General features: G+C 34.4%; 2 protein-coding genes across 6 annotated transcripts in view; both read right to left on the reverse strand.

Annotated features, from left to right (window-relative positions):
• The window catches only part of LOC123525146 (patched domain-containing protein 3-like), a 32,656-nt gene extending 16,445 nt beyond the window's left edge, over window positions 1-16,211 (reverse strand). The window contains exons 1-9 of one of the 5 annotated variants that reach the window (XM_045303936.2): window positions 15,652-16,211; window positions 12,478-12,688; window positions 9,077-9,191; window positions 7,909-8,040; window positions 6,907-6,980; window positions 6,149-6,268; window positions 5,080-5,203; window positions 3,837-3,937; window positions 1,832-1,952 (exon numbers count right to left, since the gene is read on the reverse strand). In XM_045303936.2, coding sequence (XP_045159871.2) covers window positions 1,832-1,952; window positions 3,837-3,937; window positions 5,080-5,203; window positions 6,149-6,268; window positions 6,907-6,980; window positions 7,909-8,040; window positions 9,077-9,191; window positions 12,478-12,665 — 975 coding nt within the window. In that variant the 5' untranslated portion in view covers window positions 12,666-12,688; window positions 15,652-16,211. Of the gene's footprint in view, window positions 1-1,831; window positions 1,953-3,836; window positions 3,938-5,079; window positions 5,204-6,148; window positions 6,269-6,906; window positions 6,981-7,908; window positions 8,041-9,076; window positions 9,192-10,597; window positions 10,825-12,477; window positions 13,126-15,651 lie in introns of those variants that run through there. The other 4 variants (XM_045303933.2, XM_045303934.2, XM_045303935.2 and 1 more) reach the window with 4 other exon arrangements.
• Window positions 16,212-17,463: 1,252 nt separating this feature from the next.
• On the reverse strand, window positions 17,464-19,190 carry LOC123523595 (uncharacterized). Its single transcript, XM_045301257.2, has 4 exons — window positions 19,070-19,190; window positions 18,684-18,746; window positions 18,085-18,186; window positions 17,464-17,630 (listed from the first exon to the last, which is right to left on the reverse strand). The coding sequence occupies exons 1-4, from the start codon at window positions 19,109-19,111 to the stop codon at window positions 17,505-17,507; spliced, it is 333 nt and encodes a 110-aa protein (XP_045157192.1). The 5' UTR covers window positions 19,112-19,190; the 3' UTR covers window positions 17,464-17,504.
• Window positions 19,191-20,087: the final 897 nt, after the last annotated feature.

Genomic DNA, 20,087 nt, shown 5'->3' on the forward strand with positions numbered 1-20,087 from the left:
TCAAAGCCTATTGCAATTAGAGAAACTGTTAGCGACCAGCATGGATCCAGACCAGCCTGCGCGGATGCGCAGGCTGGTCTGGATCCATGCTGGTCGCAAAGCCACTATGTTGATTTTCCCATGGCGCGGCTCATTTATTTTTAAATGGATTGTTATAAAAATTTCAGGATATCTTAGTTAGCATAACAGCAATACTTCTATGTAAAAATGTAACATTTCTAAATCATGTTGTCTTTAAAATTGCGATTGTGTTTGATTTCACAATGGGAAAATACATTTTGGCCATAACATTATTGGACATTATTAAAAATAATTTAAATCCTACTGCCATCCTTGGAGATCTTTACAGTGACGGACTTTTATACCTTGATCTTGTAGGATAACACCGGAACCCACCCAAATACTCAATACGGATTAGGATGATCAAACAGTAGTTTGCTACTACCGTAAATTCACACTGGACACATCATAGATGTATGCAGATAGAGATAACATGATTATGTTTTTCAAGACATCAATTTAGTTTCCCTCAAACATCGAATACAGCCCTCAAAAGTGTTCAGAGAAAAATAAAAACAAAAATCCATTACTTTCTGGACTGGTTTGGTTCAGATTATTATACAGACACTATATTATGTAGCCCAGATTTAGACAGACAGTGCCTAAAATTGCTCGGCTTAGAACAGAATTCATAACTATCTGAATTGTTTTTGAGGACTATATATTAAAGTAGAAGGTGTGTAATGTAATGTCTATTAGGATCGAAAGTTAACAGTCTTTTTTTTTAGTTTGTATTGTAAATCGAATTTTTTCTCCAAAATGCAAGGATTTGACCAATTGTTTCCAATGATTATTTTAAGTTTTAGTAAAGAAAAATGTTCCTTTAATTCCATTGATTATTACACACCTTACTTTCAAAAACAACTTGCAATTTACAGCTAAGCGTTATGTGTAATTTTAGACTACAGCAATCATCTGCACTATATAACTATCAAAAGAATCAAACGCATTTTCAATGCTAACAGAAATATATTTGAGTTAGTCCTGTAAAATATCATTAATTGTCAAGTTAGCACATAGATATACACTGATACAGAAGCTGTTATATAATGCATGCTGTCAACAAAGGTCGAAAACTTAGGGTCCGCACATCCAATCTTAATATCTTTAACCTTTAGCATGCTAGATAAATTGTCGTCTGCTGGAAATGTTCGCTAAATTGTAAAGTTCATTCCATTTGCTCCAAAATGAAGAAATATTGTCAGAGTACAAACAGCTTGGACCTATCAGACGCCGATTAATCGCGTCTGATTGGTCCAAGCTGTTTGCAAGGCTGTTAAATTCCCTGCAGCAGCTAAGGTTAACATTAATGCACACAAGTAAATATGTATAGACACGTTTTTGATGACATTCAAGCTGGTATTCATGAGGAAACAGATCAAAACACAGTCATTTGCCTACCTGACTGCAATGCATGTTAGTGGTGATCTACATTTTTTGTTGTTGATGTATCTAAAGTCGTAAGCCTTGTGCAATATGATAACAAAACAATATGTTAAAGCCTAGAATATATATGATATTTGATCGCAAATTGAATGGATAATATACTTAATGTATTCAGTTACGTATAGCATGAGTACTTGGAGTAACTGCATTGAAATAAATTATTTTGTTGTAGATAATTAAAAACAATCTGATTAAAAAATCCAAAACAGCAACACATAAGGTTTCGAAGAAATAACTACAAAATAACTACATTTTTTCAATCCATTCAATAAGCAGTGATCTTCATTAGTTTCAAAGCGTTTGAAGTTGTCCGATAAATGGATACCTTATGCTCTAGGAGGCTATAATTGCCGATGCTAAATGTTAAAAACAAATAAACAAAGGCAAAGCCTATAGTTAGTAGTCCCACATCATGTGATGCTGCTCCAGAAATAACATCATCAAAACTGAAAATCATAAATTCACTCAGTGTGATGATAATATATTCTATGACATTATCTCTATGGTACTCTGTGCAACTATTCCAAAAGGTGTCATATTGTCAGAAAAAAACACTTACTGATGGCTTACCAGTCAGTAGTTTTGAATATTGACCAGCAAGCTATTCAATGTTACATCTTGCCAGAAAAACAGAAGGTTTGTAATCACTTACAGTATACACTTACATGACATCAGAAATAAATTTTCTTAGTTTTTGTGTCCAAGTTTTGAGTTCAGTCCAACAAAATTAAGTGTTGAACTAGGATAGCACGAACTATAGGCCAGCGACTTTATGTAAGGGGCCACGTAATAATAGCAATTATACGATTTTCACGCACGTTGGTGAAACAGCACTGGAAACAACTGACTAGGATCTAACTGTGAATATATTTGCTATGAGAATATGAAGTTAAAAACCAATGTGTGACTAAGCAGAAAATATGCGTCCATGTTAAAACAATGATTCCCCTTAATGGATAAGATTATTGCTAACTTAACATGGAAAAAGATCTGAAAACAAAACAAAACACATCAAATCAACGATATTAAGATAGCATTGTGGCGTTTGAAAAAAGATAGTTTCAATTACAGAAACCTTTTCAGTATCATTTTAAAGACCACCTACTGGCTAATTATGCTAAAGAAAACAGTCAGTCAGAGACTGCTATGAAACAGTCCGTCAAAAACTACCACAGAACATAAAATCAGATGCTTCTATAGAACAGCCAATAAAATGCTTCCACAGAAGATCCAGTCAGATGCTATAGGAACAACTATTTAGATGCTAGAAGATTGAGACTCGCTTTTCACCGTAGAACCAGTTGGTACATATTCAGAATATTCGTAATATATTGGCAAAGGTACATAACCCATATCATATAAGCACATTTCTACATTAACCTTTAGCCTGCTAAATTTCTAAAATGGACTGGTCCATAATTCAGTTTGGGCAATACCATTCATTATTCGAAGGGGTGGTCACTGAAAGTTTACTGACTGAATAGCAATTAATGCAAACCATGATGAACCTGCACGGACGTGCAGGCTGATCTTGGTCTGCACTGGTTGCAACGGCAGAATCACTTGCCGCCTGCAGGATAAATATTAAACTATATCAGTGGAATTTCATGTACATTATTTCAATTATCTGCTTAAATATAGTACGATTCAGCTGATGAAAGCTTGACTTTGATCTGTGTATAACATTACAACCATAGACGCTTTTGGTAAGGAGAGTAGAAGTTTTCTTCATGTTTTTTTTTCAATTATTTATAATGATACGAATGTTCTACAATATTTATTAAAAGCAAAACATAAAAATAGTTATTTTAACAAACAACTTGCTATATGGCTCGCATTGTTACAACACGTCCCATTTTAAGAAAGTTATTCTAGTCGACGATACAGTTATGTCACATTAAAAAGGAAGATTGGTATATTTTGTGTTATCCTAACTTGACCGGAAGGTAATGCTGATTGGCAATGCAATAATGTATTTGTCTTCAAAATCTTTTTTGAAATGTGAAAAGTAAGAATTCTCAAATGAAAAACAAAAGAGCCGTGCCATGGGAAAACCAACATAGTGGGTTTGCGACCAGCATGGATCCAGACCAGCCTGCGCATCCGCGCAGTCTGGTCAGGATCCATGCTGTTCGCTAACAGTTTCTCCAATTCAAATAGGCTTTAAAAGCGAACAGCATGGATCCTGACCAGACTGCGCGGATGCGCAGGCTGGTCTGGATCCATGCTGGTCGCACACCCACTATGTTGGTTTTCTCATGGCACGGCTCAAATTATCATGCCCTTACCAAATGTGGAAGTGGTTGCCAAATAAATATAAAACCACTTACGTTCTAGCTGTATATATATAAAGTTTGTCTATATGTTTATGGCCGACATCATTAATAAGATTTATTAGCTGCTTCTCCCAGGATTCAGCTGCAGCCCTTGACTGAAAAAGTAGTGTAAATGTTCGAGAATGAGAACAAATAAATATTTCAGCAAACGTTCATTCAATAAATTTTACAATAACATATTTTATTGTCACTTCATATTGAGCAACAAAGTAAGTATTACATGTCCAAGTTACATATTTCTTCGTACAGTACATACAATGCTTACCAAAACGTAAACGCTTCATGTTTATTTTGAAATTTATTAGCTTATAGAATTCCAAATTCCATTTGAGCCGCACCATGAGAAAACCAACATAGTGTATTTGCGACCAGCATGGATCCAGACCAGCCTGCGCATCCGCGCAGTCTGGTCAGGATCCACTGTTCGCTTTCAACCCTATTGCAATTAGAAAAACCGTTAGCGAACAGTATGGATCCTGACCAGACTGCGCGGATGTGCAGGCTGGTCTGGATCCACGCTGGTCGCAAATGCACTATGTTGGTTTTCTCATGTGCGACTCAAATTCATTTCGTGTCTGTTTATTTCGTTTACTAACTGTTACTTTGGATAAATCACAGTTCCCTTAAAAAGTTCGTTCACAGAAGGAATGTTAGCCAGTGTTGCAAAAACATTAAAAGTAATACATGTATAATTCAAAAAGTATTATGTTGGCAAATTGTGAAGTTGTGTAATTCTAGAATCTTTTAATGAAGAAAATCCTGTATTCTGATCTACTAAAATCAGTCATGTATTCTGATTCACTAAAATTAGAACATGGCAACTTTTGAAATTAACCAAATTTAACTTTCTTCATACATCATAACCCTAACATTTTAGATCAGATCTGCATTAAATGTATATTTATCTAAACGCACCTTATGTCACAACTTATTCGATATAAAGTGTTGTACATTGAGATTGTAGAGTCAGCAATAGGCCAACCCTATATAGATATATAAAAGAAAGCGAATGTTACTGTATTCTTCAACGTTGTAACAATAAAAGCAAACTTTCATAAAAAGTGTTTTATTCTGCAATGTTGTACAGTAGTAAAACCCAAATCACGATCTAGGCAAACAGCGTGAATTTCACATATCAGTGCTATATAAAGCTGTTTGCTGAACGGGAACAGACACCCTCTAAGCAGAATTACATTATTTTGAAGAGGATTGCGAAGAGATACTAGTAAACACTTACAGATTCATTTCGTTTGAGAAACCAGAAGAACGTGGTTGCACGAGCACCTGTAATTCTACTTTCGTTGTCGCGTTGAACCCCGCCCAGAATTTTGTCCAGGTCCATTACATTACGATACAGAGGGCTGTAAACAGATATGTAGCAGTTTTTATCACGATGATGAAATATCATATTTTTGAAAATAAGTTCTTCAGGTAGAACATTCCACCAGGCAAGCAAAACTTGTAAAATATATTGTTTTTATAACTTTAACATCACTTTTTCAATTATTTATTTTCGCTAATAGTGTCATTTAGCGAATATAACGAAAATAAAACAGTAGCTAAAATTTCTGATTTTACAATATAGTAATTCAGAAACGAGTTTATAATACTGCTGAAAGAACATGGTATAAACTGATACAGTGGTTAATGTAGAAATACAGAGATAATACTGTTTTCATAATTGTAGCTCTCAATAAACGGACAAGGAAAGGAACACAGTCCGAAACATGGAAGGCACCACTTGGCAGTCTAAACTGGCTTACTGTAACACCTCACTCTTAATGCCTACCATGGTCCAAACTTTTAAGACATTATTAATAAGTTACATCCCCAACTCACCAATACACAAAATGGCAACATTTAAACCATAGAAACAGTATAACAGAAAAAGAAACGAAGCAAATACACATGCACTCAATGACACTTCGGAAGGATAAGCAACAAAAGAAACACCATAAAGGGCCAATAAAAATTGCAATTATCAAAGCAGCCCAGTCTTAGTGAGCTTTGTAAACTGCCTAACATAGAGTCCGCCACCTGTCCAATTGTATACAATCTGTTTTTGGAAACTATTTATTCTAGACAACTCATCGAGCCACAACTTTGTTCAAGAAAAATTTATTTCGTACATTATCTACTTTAACCACAGTTCAAGGGTAATAAAGCGATTTGCAAAAGGTTGTATTTCCTTATAATACCTTTCAATATATATGACTCAGCAAAGACGTGTTCTTTTGTCTGCTATTATCAAATGTTTATAGTTTTTAAAAGGATCAGTAATCCGAGTTTTAGTTTGACCATATTACCTTTGTATAACATCTTGGTTCACTGTTCCGTATATAGATTCCTCTGTCAGACTTCTTATTACTGATTCGTTGTAGCCCCATAATTCTAAAATACTGTTTACTCTGCATATAGGACCTGCCCTGTAATCCATAAAAGATTGTTTACTGAATACGTCAAGAATGTTGAAGACAAAATGGCTTTCTATAAGTAATATTTCTTAATTAAAACATTTCATTTATTTTTTTTTCTGATTTTATTTCAATAAATATCAGTCCTTGTTGATGTGGCATATTGGTATCTTTCTGTATGTGGTAGATCAATATAATTGAGCCGCACCATGAGAAAACGAACATAGTGCATTTGCGACCAGCATGGATCCAGACCAGCCTGCGCATCTGCGCAGTCTGGTCAGGATCCATGCTGTTCGCTTTCAAAGCCTATTGCAATTAGAGAAACCGTTATCGAACAGCACAGATCCTGACCAGACTGCGCGGTTGCGCAGGCTGGTCTGGATCCATGCTGGTCGCAAATGTACTGTGTTGGTTTTCTCATGGTGCGGCTCATGTAAGATCCTTTGGAAACATAAAGCGCAGCCAAGACTCTCCTGGAAATAATCTGTTCGTGAGAGGTAACTAAATATGCAACACACATTAGGTTTTGAAGTCTGGAACGTTTTAGAATTCTCAGAAAACCATATATTTTAGTAGGTGATTTTAGTAGATCTAGGTGATTTCAGTAGGTGTTTCAGATGAAAACAAAACTGGACTAAACTACTCACTTTATACAAAGATTATCCAAAGTTGCGTCATCATCACTTTTAAAATTTTGAGCTGTTTTAAATATATCATACATCTGAAAAAGAAAAGTACTCGAGATTGATTTCTTCAGTCTGGTTCAGTAGCATTCGAGCAGTTTGGTAAGTAAGTCAACTGTAAAGGTTTAAGTTAATGTTGCATTAGACTTAACTTTGAAACAATGCTTTTAAAATCAACGGGTGTTCGTAAACTGATGCTGATACTGACACATTTTTGCAAGGAAGATACGCTAAATGTATAAAATAAACATGGCCCGGGTAGTAAACTCTAAGTTTGTCTCAAAATTGTAAACTGAAACATTAAACTACTCAAATGCGTCAATGCCTTTATAACGTTTGGTTCAACTGACAATTAAATTTACCGAAAAAGAAATTACAATGTCTGAAATATGATCTAAATGCAGATTTAGAAAAGCATGTAACATAACTACAAAGCATAAAAGATTTTCATCGCATGGCTGTGTAATATATAATTATAGCAATAAATTTTCTATGCTCAATTTGTTTATTTTCAATCTGCTTAAAAATGTAATTTACATATAGAATACGGTTGGGAAATCTAAATACATCCACTGTGTCGTAAAAGCTGTGGAATGCTACGTCGAAAAGTAAATTAAATGCATTTGCAAACCGTCTTAAGAATTGAATTTTCATTTCAAGATGTATTTTCTCCTTTAGTTACATTCATGAGAAAACGTACAAAATATATTCAGCGTTTATTTTGCATATGTATTAACAATGTTATCAAGTGGCTATATTTTCACAATTTCCCCACTTTAATATCTATTTTACATTGATATTTTAGGCACAACCATTCCCACTTACTAGTATATACTCAACGGACAGTGAACAAAGAGATGTCACTGCCACAGTATTTCTAATACATATAGTCCATTCTTTGGGAAGACTCACTAAAAGTTAGAAGTCTTTAGAACTCAAAATATATAGAATGTTACATGTACTTACAGCGTTCAGGGTCTGAGGACTCAGGACATTTTCATCTTCCACTATAACAGCCTCATACCGTATTCTTTCTGGAAAATTCTCTTTCACCCATAAATCTTCTTCATACATTCTTGATCCACGTGGCAACCATACCTTAAGCAGACGATAAGACATATTACTGATATGCGAATAATTACTACTTTTATGTTGTATCAGGCGTTGCACGCATACACGAGGATAACAGATCCAGAAAATGATGTGTGTGCAATGTTTGCCCCTGATGAGGCCACAAAATTGTGCGAGAAACACGTTCATCAACAGGGCAATAAGTGCACTTTCTAGAACTTTTGGGATTGCTTATGTACTCATTTGATGTAGTATCTGAAAACGTCTTTTGGTATACGAAGGTAAAACAAACATTATATCAAATAATTTTCTCAAGCAAACACTTCTACATGACAATGCAACTTTACTTGTTAGAAAAAATTGTTTATCATTTCGGATAAATTGAGATTGCATACTGAATATAACAATTTTTGTGGGATTGTTATACTGAAAAATAACACTAATTTGCGTCGTAAATTTTAGGATGACATAATGCTTTTGGTTATCTCATAAATTCGCGTACGACTGTCAAATAGAGAAAATATTACTCATTTAAGAAAACTTCTGAAAACGAAATATTGTGATGGTAATATATTTTTTATAAAGTGAATTAACATAGTCCTAACCTGATAAATAAAACTGCCCCTGTGATTCAAATATTTTCGGTAAATTATTTATTGCTTTTATGATTATAATGAAAAGGCAATAATATGGTCCCTACATAGCGGAGATAAGGAGTGCTATTTTATATCAATTTTTTTCAGTAAACAACATTTCAATATAACTTTGTGGTTGTTATGAATCACATCTACACTCTTACGGTAAAAGAAGGCCAAAATGTGACTATCGGACATTTAAAGACCCAAACCTTCCCACGAAGCTAGTTTGATAGATTCCGCGAGTAAAATATTTTTCCAACCCTGAGAAATGTTCAAACGATTGAAAGTGGATCAAGTGATACGAAGTCTGCTGGTCAAATGTTGTGCACTCCTTAACTCCTAAAACGTTTCAACTTCTGTACTTATCTACCTCAATAATAACAGATAACTATTTCACTTATACCATTTAAAAATGGATAACGTACCTTGACATATTCTGTCTCTTCGTGCCATCTCATCAGCCCAACCCCAGCAATACCACACACCAACATGCATGCGAAAATTGTCTTCCATGGATTCCTTGCAACCAATTTCCCAAGTCTAAAGTGTTAAAATAGAAGTGCCTAATTATACATTACAATAGGCATAACATGAAAGAGCTTTATAGAAACATTACTGTTTCATGCAAAAGGCAATGTTAGCCAAAACATGGCAACGGCCATGTATAAGTTGTGAGAATATGAGATGTCTTCATGTAACAGGCATATATAATTATACACGTCGGCAGCCAAAGCATCTCTAAGCTCATTTGATGACAAAGCATACCAGTAATGTCATTTTTAATGTGTGGAAAAAGAAAAAGTTTTATTTTTGTCTGTATGAGAATATACTGCTAGCTTCCTACCATCAGCTCCATCATCAAAATAACCGTTGCTAAAGTAATAAAATTCTAGCCAGCAACGCATTATTGTTGAAATTTACCAGGACGGTTTCAACAGGTTAGGTTTAAAGTACATAATCATCATATCTTTTCTATTTCCCCCCCCCCCCCTCCCCCCGCCCCCGCTTTTTCAACAAACTATTTTACAAATACAACAAAGATGACATCAACATGTTGTGTTTTTTTTGTTTGTTTTTTTTTTTGTTATGATTTTTGTTGGAAAAAACAAAAAACAGGTCTTATATATAACTAGAATACAACAATTCATAGTTGTCCACATGGTGAACATGCAATATAATGCACGAACCACTTGAAATAAGGAAATTATGGAGAAGTGGATGGGACTGTGTGTGTAGTGCAAATCTATTTATCTTATCATAAAGATCTCGTAACATCAAACGATCTGCATATAACTCTCATTAAACAAAGAAACGCTTATTAAATGTGCTTATTGGTGCACCGGGGACCTTGGGGTTAGTTCAGTGCGTTCGTCTGGCATAAGTAATGGACTTAACCACAAAGATAGTTTCTATTATCGCTCAGCCGGCTAATGCATTCTGACTAATCCATTTTAAATTATTAATTAGAAATTATGAGCTGTCGTACAAATTTAAAAAAAGTTAATGATGCAATGCTACTTTTGAGTTTTAATATTAATTAATAAATGTGTGTGCATTTGTAGAGTATGTTAAAAAGTTATATATACGAGGGCTCTTCAAAAATAACGTAGACTTTTTTTCTAGCTTTTAGATCTATATACTTTAATGACGCAAAACAAGAAATATACCATCATGATTTGCAGTCTTTCTACTAACTGCACTGCAAGTTTGACGTGATTATGATCATGCATTCAGGAATTACGCTTCCTCGAAAACAGTTACTTACACGGACCCGGCGCACGGCGATCATATTTTAACGACGTAAACGACGTAGTGCCTTCATTGTGATGCTTTCATTAAGTTTGCATTAATTCATATTTATAAATTTATTTCATAAATTTTCATGAGCAATACTTAAGTCAAAACAAGTTGTTTGGTAACAATACTAAATATGTATGAACACTTACAACATGTATCTCAGACAGGGTACTCAACGTGAGTACTTGGTCTTTATCTACGGCGTCATACATTGGCGTTAACGTCCATTCGCAGTTTTTCCGTTTCTCCCTCGATCTCCGCTGTTTTTAAGCAATTCTGGACCATTTGAGAATCGTTTATACCACTTTAAGGTAAAGACACAGATGACTAAACATTGTTGTTGCGTCTGCTTCATTGAATTATGATTTGCAGTTGCTGTTTGCCATAACTAAGCAACTGTCTTTTCATCCATGTTAGTCGATGACGACATTACATGCATTATAAACAGTAATACTCACTTAGTTCAAACGCTGTTTTCTTCCGTCTCCCACGTCGGAATGACGCCATACTCTAAGTACATGTCGCACTGACGTGTTGCTGCACTTAGTGGTATTTCTTAGCAAAAAAATGTACTTTTAGCTGCGAACATTAGCGATCGAATTCAAATCGCGACAGAACAAAAAGCGACTGCGCCGGTTGTGCGTAGCTATGGTAATAAAAACGTTCGACGCGCTTCGCCTATCAGCAAAAATGTTACAAAAAATATATGACCAAATTACAGAAAGATTCCGATTAACAACGATATATTTCACATTATTATTTACAAAATAAGCAGTATTTGACAGCAAAAGTCTACGTTATTTTTGAACAGCCCTCGTATACATATAATTATAATTATGATTTATTCATATCACATGCATAATGCAAAAAATTGTTGTGGAAGTTAATAAGAGAGTCATTTATCAAACTAAACGCTCATAGGCAGGCTAATTATCATCTTATAAACGCGTTCTTTTTATAATTATCTTTCCTCATTTTGTCATTGTTTTTTTTTTCTCCACGATGTCTTTAAATCCGTTTTTTATCTTATTAATTTTGTCAAAATTGATTTTAGAATATCGATTATAAATTCAATTTCGTTATTTGTACTGTATAAATAAGTTTAGAGCTTAACTAAACAAGTTGTTGCGAAATATGGATCAATGACCTGTTTGAGAAATGGCTTAATATTTCTTAATAGCTGATACTTCAATATATAAATTTTAGGACTCTAAAAGCAAAATTTTATTCAATATAATAAGATTTAATGGATCTTTCAATTTATGTATATAAAATATTCCGTTAAGATGAATAAAACTAATATTGTAGCATTTATTTATAAAGTTACTTCGTTCGGCTTCACTTCGAATGAAAACCTTTTTGTCGCAGGTGAGATGCCTATTAAATTATCTGTTATGATTACTTCAAAGTAGGGATTGTCCATAAATCACAAACAGTCTGTATATGGAATTAAATAAACTACAAATTATGTTTTCTTGGTCTTTCCGCTTCACATATCAAAGATGAGTAAATTGTTTAAATCACTAGTGCAACTATATACTATTACTACTGTACAATATGTTTTATTTAAAACATTTCTTTTGTAGTTCGGTTGATGAGACAGCAAAAAAGCCATTTTATTAACGTCGGTATTGTTTTCTCAGATTATATATCAAGCTTTATGTTATGGAACTTTCAATTTCTGATACAGAGCTTGGGTTAATCATCTAAACTTTGGGTGCAAAGCCATGGTTCAAAATATCGTCCGAGGTGGTATATGACCGGGGTTTTCAGCCCTATATTTTGTGACAGTGCAGGTCAGGAGTTCTGAAAGCAGTCGATATGATTTGGGAACTATTTCTACAATAAATTTAAAACAGTCATAATTTAATATTCAAGTAACTATAGAAACCAAAATATTTCAGCTGCAATTCATAATATACGATACGTCCTTTGTAGTGGATTTGATGGATAGAACATTAATAAAGATAGTATTTGCAAAACATATATCAACGATCGATAGTAGACACCCACTATCTTATAGCCTTACCTGTAAAACGATTTTTCTAATCCACCAACAATGGAATTGCTTATTTTCTGTAAGCACGTGCAACCACAACATCCTTTGTCATCATTTTTCTCGTGCACTGTAGTTCCGTGTGCGGAAAAATGATTTGGTCCTCCGTTCTCTCGTTTTACGTCCATTCCTCCGTTTAATAAAGCTTTGTTCGTTGACATCTTTAACCATAGGGAAAGTTACGCTACAAAAAAAGAATAAATTATTTATATCCGGAAATTAATGGTTTTTTGTCCTTTTTTGTACTTTGACTTTTAACAATTTTAAAATAATTTCCTTGTCAAGTAAATGTCACGAAAGTTTCAGATTCGAGTTAGTCTGTTTAACAGTGTTTTATGTACACTATGAAAATTCGGTTTTCAACGTTTCACATACTTTGTTTAACAGCGCTTAGCGAACTATTCACTTCCAATCCAAACAAATCATAATGCAGGTATGATTTTCATTGTTGAATCGACTGTTAAAAATGTATCCATTTGTCATAAAAAGCAAATTGCACACTAAACACACCACATCATTTAACATTCAAACCAGATGAACATGCAAAGTTATGTTTAGTCACAGGCTTGTTATTATATGAGAGAAATCGCACAGAGGTTATATAGATGTTAAACTTCACAACTTTCTCATCCTTGCTAATTATAATTTAATCCGCCGCATCATTAAAAGGGGAAGAGTGCACTTCATATATTAAAGCTACTTACTCACAGATACAATGATTTTTAAACGTACTCATTAACCCACCTCTTCATATGAAATATGTAGTGTACATACAAAAATAAAAAGTACAAAAGACGCGTAAATACTACTGCATAATCGTGATTTTCATCCTAAATATTGATTAAAAAAAGTTGTAATGATTCTGAGCCTTTATAAAAGATGAATATTTTATTGTTTTACATTAATTAAAAAAACTGAAACGACAATACATTTTGCTGAAGGCCACCTTCGCAAAATACTGCTTTAAAAAAAGGCAATAACGGTTTTTTTTTCAAACACGAACAGATCGCTTTAACCTCAATCGGATCGATTGATATCTTTTAAATGTGGGAGAGAACTGCTACTGCTGAATACTTACACAGTCATCATATGGATTTCCCATTGACAAAATAATGTTATAGAATGTCATCTGGTGCGGGAGAGGATGGGTAGTACACTCCGGGTGTAAATAATTTAGCACCATTGGGAGAATATTTGTAGGGTACAAAGAATGAAAAATAGCTGCACTGGAACACTTAACAAACTTGTTTATTAATCTGATACAGAGGCATAATGTAGAGTTGCACTTGATTAATCTGATTAACTCAGCAAAACTAGGAAAACCTTCTCGTGCGTTGAATTTTTTCTCTTAAAAGTACACATTGTTTATATGAAATATGTCTGCGTCGCTGTCATTTAGATTTAGATCTATTGCTTTTAACTTATTAAGCAATTGTGAAATTAATAATCAATAGAAATGAAAAGCATTGCATTTGTCATAAAGTTTATTAATTAATTTTATGTTGTGATAAAAATGTCTTATTCAACATAGTTCCCCGCCCCCTCCCCGGGCAACTTATTTGCAGCCGAGTCCACTTCAGGTGTCATATTTAGCAACCCAGCACCAAGCTGAAACCGAAACTGCTGGAAAAAAGAGCCAGTTCACACTGAACACCAGTCAGGATATCAGCCGCGGTCGGGAATCGAACAATATCGCTAGTGCTGAAACCTAACCTGCTACACTCCCTGATAGCGACAGGATATTCAGATACCTAGGTATCAGTGGATATTAGATGTCGGACAATCCGAGTTATCAACCAACCAACTAACAAACCAACTGATTGACCAACCAAACAATCAACCAACCAGTTAGCCAAAGAACCAACCGTGCAACTAACCAACTAATCAACCGACCGATCAACCAACCAAACAGCCAACTGACCGACCGACCAAACAATCAACCAACACCAACTAGCTAAATAAATAATTAATCAACCAAGCAGCCATTCAACCAATAACCAGCTCCTATCGGTTTCTCCTTATGTTTGTACTTAAATGAGTGAAACTCAAAAACCATTAAAACATGAGCAATGTTGACTGAATTGTGTATGTCTGAAAATAAGTGCAGTGTGAAAAGACTTCTAACAAATCGACATTGTCAAATAAAAGGTATTGACATACTGAATGAAAATATACTAATATACACATAAAGTCAACAAGCAATATTCAAAGTATTTGTTGGTACAGGTTTTTAAATAAAAAATATTGCGGAGCGGGGGTGTGGGATGAGAGGGGGGCATTTATGATTTCATTTCAGTATTTCCAGCTCGGTATTTGTCAAAATTGTTCTGACATCAGCTTCACAGACCAAAATGACAACTAAAATGTTATGGAAGACGAGAGGTGATGCGAATGGACCTTTGCAATAACACATGCCTCTGGTGCCTCTTGAAAGAGTTACGCTGAAGAATTAAACAATCATTACTGTAAACATGACATCATATATTGAAATGACAATATTGAACAAACTGTCTGTTAGTGCGGAAAGAGCACTCAACAGTTGGAAGAGAAATCGAATTTTTACTGCACTCGAGTGCCCCTTGTATTGACATTGCCTGATGAATTATTTATTTAGTATATTGGCATATATACCTTGTGGCATCTTGACACAGAAACACCATTTGAATGATATTGTTATTCAAGTACGGTACAGCAGCTATGTATCAAAACCGTGTAAAATACTGTATCTAATTTTCACGACCGTCATCGACTCTACGGGTGAGAAGATTAGTATTCGCAGGCAATCGAACCCATGTTTGTACTACATTAAATTCAATAACAGTATGAAAGGAGTGGTATTCTCAACATTTACCCGTAAACAATATTCTACCGATTTCCTACATTAAAAAAGTCAATTATTACTGCTAGTATGATCTTATCAACGATGCATAACCGATATCCCTCTATTTTGATGATGAACAGACAATATTTGCAGGTAAAAATGCTATATAACCCCGCGAGACTGGCCTTGAAAGCGTATACCATATGAAACATTGTTCAGCAGACTGATTAACGTGCATTGGGTTGATGATTCCAGTAACCTTTACATCAGTATAATCATTGGAATTACGTAATGTTTCACTTACATTAATCTATATTTATACTCACGCACTAAAGCAAGATGCACTCCCGTTTAGAATATACCAGATAATTCCACATATTTATCCCCAGTACTGCGATTAACATAAACAAACTCATTGATTAAACTTGTCTACCAAGTTGTTAGAAATGACACTTTCTAGAACTCCTTTTAACGACGTCTTTGCACGTAGTGTTATATGTATAAATAAGCATGGCTCATTACTGAATGAAGCAGTGTATACATTCTCAGATCAATACAGTTTCCCAATCGATTTTAAGCACAGTAGCATGTGCTAATGGCTCACAGAGAACGAGTTCGATAGGTAGGAAGACCGTATGCAAAGTCATATGTCCTAATGATAATACTAAAAAAAGAGAGAAGAAAATTTAGAGAAGAAAAAACGAAAAAAAAAGAGAGAAAGAATGATGTAAAATACAATATTAAGAGTTGATGAATTTTCTATCACCCACAATAGTCCGTATTGCATCTCCCGCCCTATGCAGTCCCGGCAAGCCGTATCCGTATAAGTGCCGTTAGCGGAACTTTAGAGAACCGTATAAAATTATTCGCATCTCCCGCCCTATGCCATTCCAGCAAACCCTACCCTCAAACATGCCATCAACGGAATTTAGAGAACTATATTAAATGATTAGCCTTTTCCGCCCAAGGGACGTATGCAGGATTCAGAGTTAGCAGGCGTGAACTTCTGGTACTTTTAAAGTTTTTGCCCTGTCCACTCATTGTTGTAAAATTAATACTAAATCAAGACATGCGAGTGAAGCGAGGTTAAAATGTTTCATTTGCGTAGGAATATCTATCCCCATGAATAATTATCATGGTAGTGAGCAGAAAGTTTTTGTTTGTTGCATGGATTTTTATCCTAGGTGGTTGTTATGTAATTAAGATTTGCGAGCGGAACGAGCAAAATTTGATTGCTCTTTTAAGCTTTCAGTTTCATAGGAATATTGCCATTGTGGTATCAGTTAATCAGTTACAATGACGACTTACAAAGGAAGCAAGAAGAACATTTGTTATGCTATTAAATTTCGCTTTTATACTTGTAAGTCCGCCATAGCATGTGTTGAAAATTTACAATATACATAATGAATATCGCACCCCGAGTGTTAGTTATAATCATTAATAATGAGCCTTTAGCTTTTAATTGCAAATAACAAAACGAAATTAACGTATGCGTCACATATCCGCCCTTGTCTGTCTGGTAAAAGTGCCGTCAGCGTAACTTTAGAGATCTTGTTTGAAATTAGATTCTCTAATAATTATTGTATTTAAAGCGTTTAAAAATCGTTGCCCAAACTGTATCTGTATATTCTTTGTGGCAAATCACGTTACATATAAATTAGTATATAAAAATCATTGATACAATTTTTAGATCTTTTGGAATATCTTTTAGATATATCATAACTGCAAATATTGGTAGATAATTCAACTTCATCAGCAGCAAAATAACAAATATATTTATAGGTTTTATTTAGATTAGCTAAAACACCTGTTATTGCTTCAAGCACTTAATCTAGAACTTTCTTCTCTTAGTTCTCTTAGGTTATAACACGTTAGCTGAATTTTACGTATGTTTTACAAGATTGCTAAGGAAAAACATGCAGTTATTTGTGTCAAATACATTACAGACAGACTGAGAAATCAGCTTTTCTACGCTCTTAACTGTTTTGAACCGCAAGTGTTTGGAGTGACTTTGGAGCACAGTCATGTTTACAGAAGAAGCTACATACTTGAAATATGTATTTAATGTATACTGGTATATGGGTAATATTTACATACACATCTTCCAGACAGGGAAAGTATAGAACATATATATGTGAATCATTTCTTTGTGAATATTTATTTTCCAAACTGTAACAAATCATTGAATTATGTAATGGTGCAACATATCTTTACCACACTGTCTTTGCAGGTTCGTATGTAGAGAAAAATGTGGCACTGTTGTAAGCTGTGTGGATGGATCATTTATTTTTGCCAACAAATGCAACTAAAATTGGAAAAAACAGGTTAATATTATACATCTTGTTTACGAAACTAATTTTAATGGTTGAACAGTCCATAAGTAAGTAGATCATTTTGAAACATAGAATGCAACCAAGTAAAATAATAACAGACACGGTTAGACTGAATCTGTCCATGAGAGGTACAACCTCAAGCCTAACGACGGCTGAATATTTATTAAATTGAATCCACTGTCCAAAAGGACCAGAAATATAATAGTACTAAGTTGATAAACTCTTATATGTCTTTATCTACATATAGATCTAGAAAGCCTAACCGCTGCATATTTGAGAATTATTATTTATTTTATTTTAGGGTTAAGATGATTTAACAAAATGTTCTTTCTATGTCCTATGTGAAAAGTAATTGCAGTACAATACATGCAACATTTCAAGACAATATTTGTGTTTAGGATTTTGACATTATTATGAGCAGTTTACCTCCAATGTACGGAGACTACTGTCTTCATGAACCATTGCCATTTCTGATGACGTCAGAACAAACATATAGCACGTGGATTGCCTTGTTACAATCATCATATGCTTTAAAATATTTTCATAAATTTTATTAAGTAGTCATCAATGCAGTTAGAGTCGTTTCTTGTATTCGGTTTTAAAACAAGGACAACTATCCAACGATACATGCCAAGTTAAAAAGACACCGCCCACTAAAAACGAAAGACTACAGTAGTATAATGTGTACATAAATTATGTACATTTAAGTACATACGGTGTTAAATAATTAGAAAACGAGTACAAACTAAACAATACGACATTCGTTACTTATAGAGTCCAAATCACATCTGTGTCTTTCCAGCTTCCGCTACCGGCGGAAGAAGACACCGTGTGCAGGGTATGATTTTAGACATTTAGAAAACTAACCAGTTAAACCACTAAACATATTTCCAAAAAAAAAAATAAATAAGTACATTCTTAATCAAATGAATAGTATTTTAGGTGAGGGTTAACTCGGTATTGAATACTTCTTCTGCTAGGAATTTGTTTTATTGATGTCCCGCATATAATGTTTATTGGTTTACCGTATGTGGTTCATAGTGAAACTTTATATACTCCGACTCCCCGGACTCTTGAAACATACATCCCTGAAATGAAAAATACAGCAAAAAGTTAAAAGACAGATCAGAAGTATGTACGATATTTTATGAGAGAATCTGGAATTATTCAAATGATCTTTGATACATTTACTGTTACCTGATAACTTTCAGATAATATCTTCGTTTTACTAAAATAATGAGAAATATAAAAATACACTAATTAATATAGCTGTCAAGTGCAATTGTACGGAGTGCATGTTTAAAAACGTATTATGTAAATGGAGTTATTTCAATATTTTTCATGCACCAGACCGTCTTATCTCACAATGACATATATCTATTGAATTATTAAAAACAATATATTTAATTACCTTTAATATTATCAACAACGTACAAAGAGTTAAGCATTTCATGTCTTCTCCTCATATAGATACTTATCGTGTAGTATATCACTCGTATTTTGAACTCATTTTGCGTACTCCTTAAGATAAGAAATTGCTCTTATGTAACCTTTCGTCTTGTCCATATTATTAAAGGCAGACTTTCAAGTATTAATGCATTAGACTTCTATCATTTATGTCGAGGGTGACAGTGAACATCTCTTTCTTTAATTGCAGGTTTTCTAAAACAAATGTTAGAATAACTAAACTAGGCTGAACAAACTTTCCTATTTCAGAGTACTGTCATTTCATACTTTCACTCTCTCGAATTGAATTAGAATTTGATAGGTTTTCAAACTATACTTACATATGAGCAGGTTATATCTTTGGTAATCTAATGGTACCTGTTACAGCTGTTTTCTCTGGTTCCAGGCTCTCATGTCATGCATGACTCTCAAATACTTCGTCCAGAAGTCCTTGATTCTGAGCAGCTGGATCAATATCAACTGCCGGATCTGCACCATTTGCTTCTTCATCTGATGGTTCTTACAACTTTGCAGTGGTATATCCAGAACATCTACTTGTGCGAGTTTTGCATTAAGCTGTTGAAAACTCTCTTCCTGGAGAATACCCCCATAGATTAAAAATGTAGTCAATTAATTCATATGGTTACTGAGATGTCGCCTGAGTCACGAGATTGTAAAAGCATTACATCAGTTAGTTTATACTAACATTTTTAGGTCGGTTGTGATGTTTGTTTGTTTGTTTTGGGTTTAACGCCGTTTTTCAACAGTATTTCAGTCATGTAACGGCGGGCAGTTAACCTAACCAGTGTTCCTGGATTCTGTACCAGTACAAACCTGTTCTCCGCAAGTAACTGCCAACTTCCCCACATGAATCAGAGGTGGAGGACTAATGATTTCAGACACAATGTCGTTTATCAAATAGTCACGGAGAACATACGCCCCGCCCGAGGATCGAACTCACGATCCCGCGATCCGTAGACCAA

This window comes from Mercenaria mercenaria, chromosome 3, assembly GCF_021730395.1.
Source record: "Mercenaria mercenaria strain notata chromosome 3, MADL_Memer_1, whole genome shotgun sequence".
Lineage (NCBI taxonomy): Eukaryota > Metazoa > Mollusca > Bivalvia > Venerida > Veneridae > Mercenaria > Mercenaria mercenaria.

Bases quoted from the DNA above. Each gene is read 5' to 3' on its own strand.
- LOC123523595 (XM_045301257.2), bottom strand. From the start codon at position 19,111: ATGAAATGCTTAACTCTTTGTACGTTGTTGATAATATTAAAG. The intron at 18,747-19,069 runs GTAATTAAATAT...TTTTCATTTCAG, and splicing joins CGTTGTTGATAATATTAAAG to GGATGTATGTTTCAAGAGTC. The intron at 17,631-18,084 runs GTAAACTGCTCA...TTCCAATTTTAG, and splicing joins GTAGTCTCCGTACATTGGAG to TTGCATTTGTTGGCAAAAAT.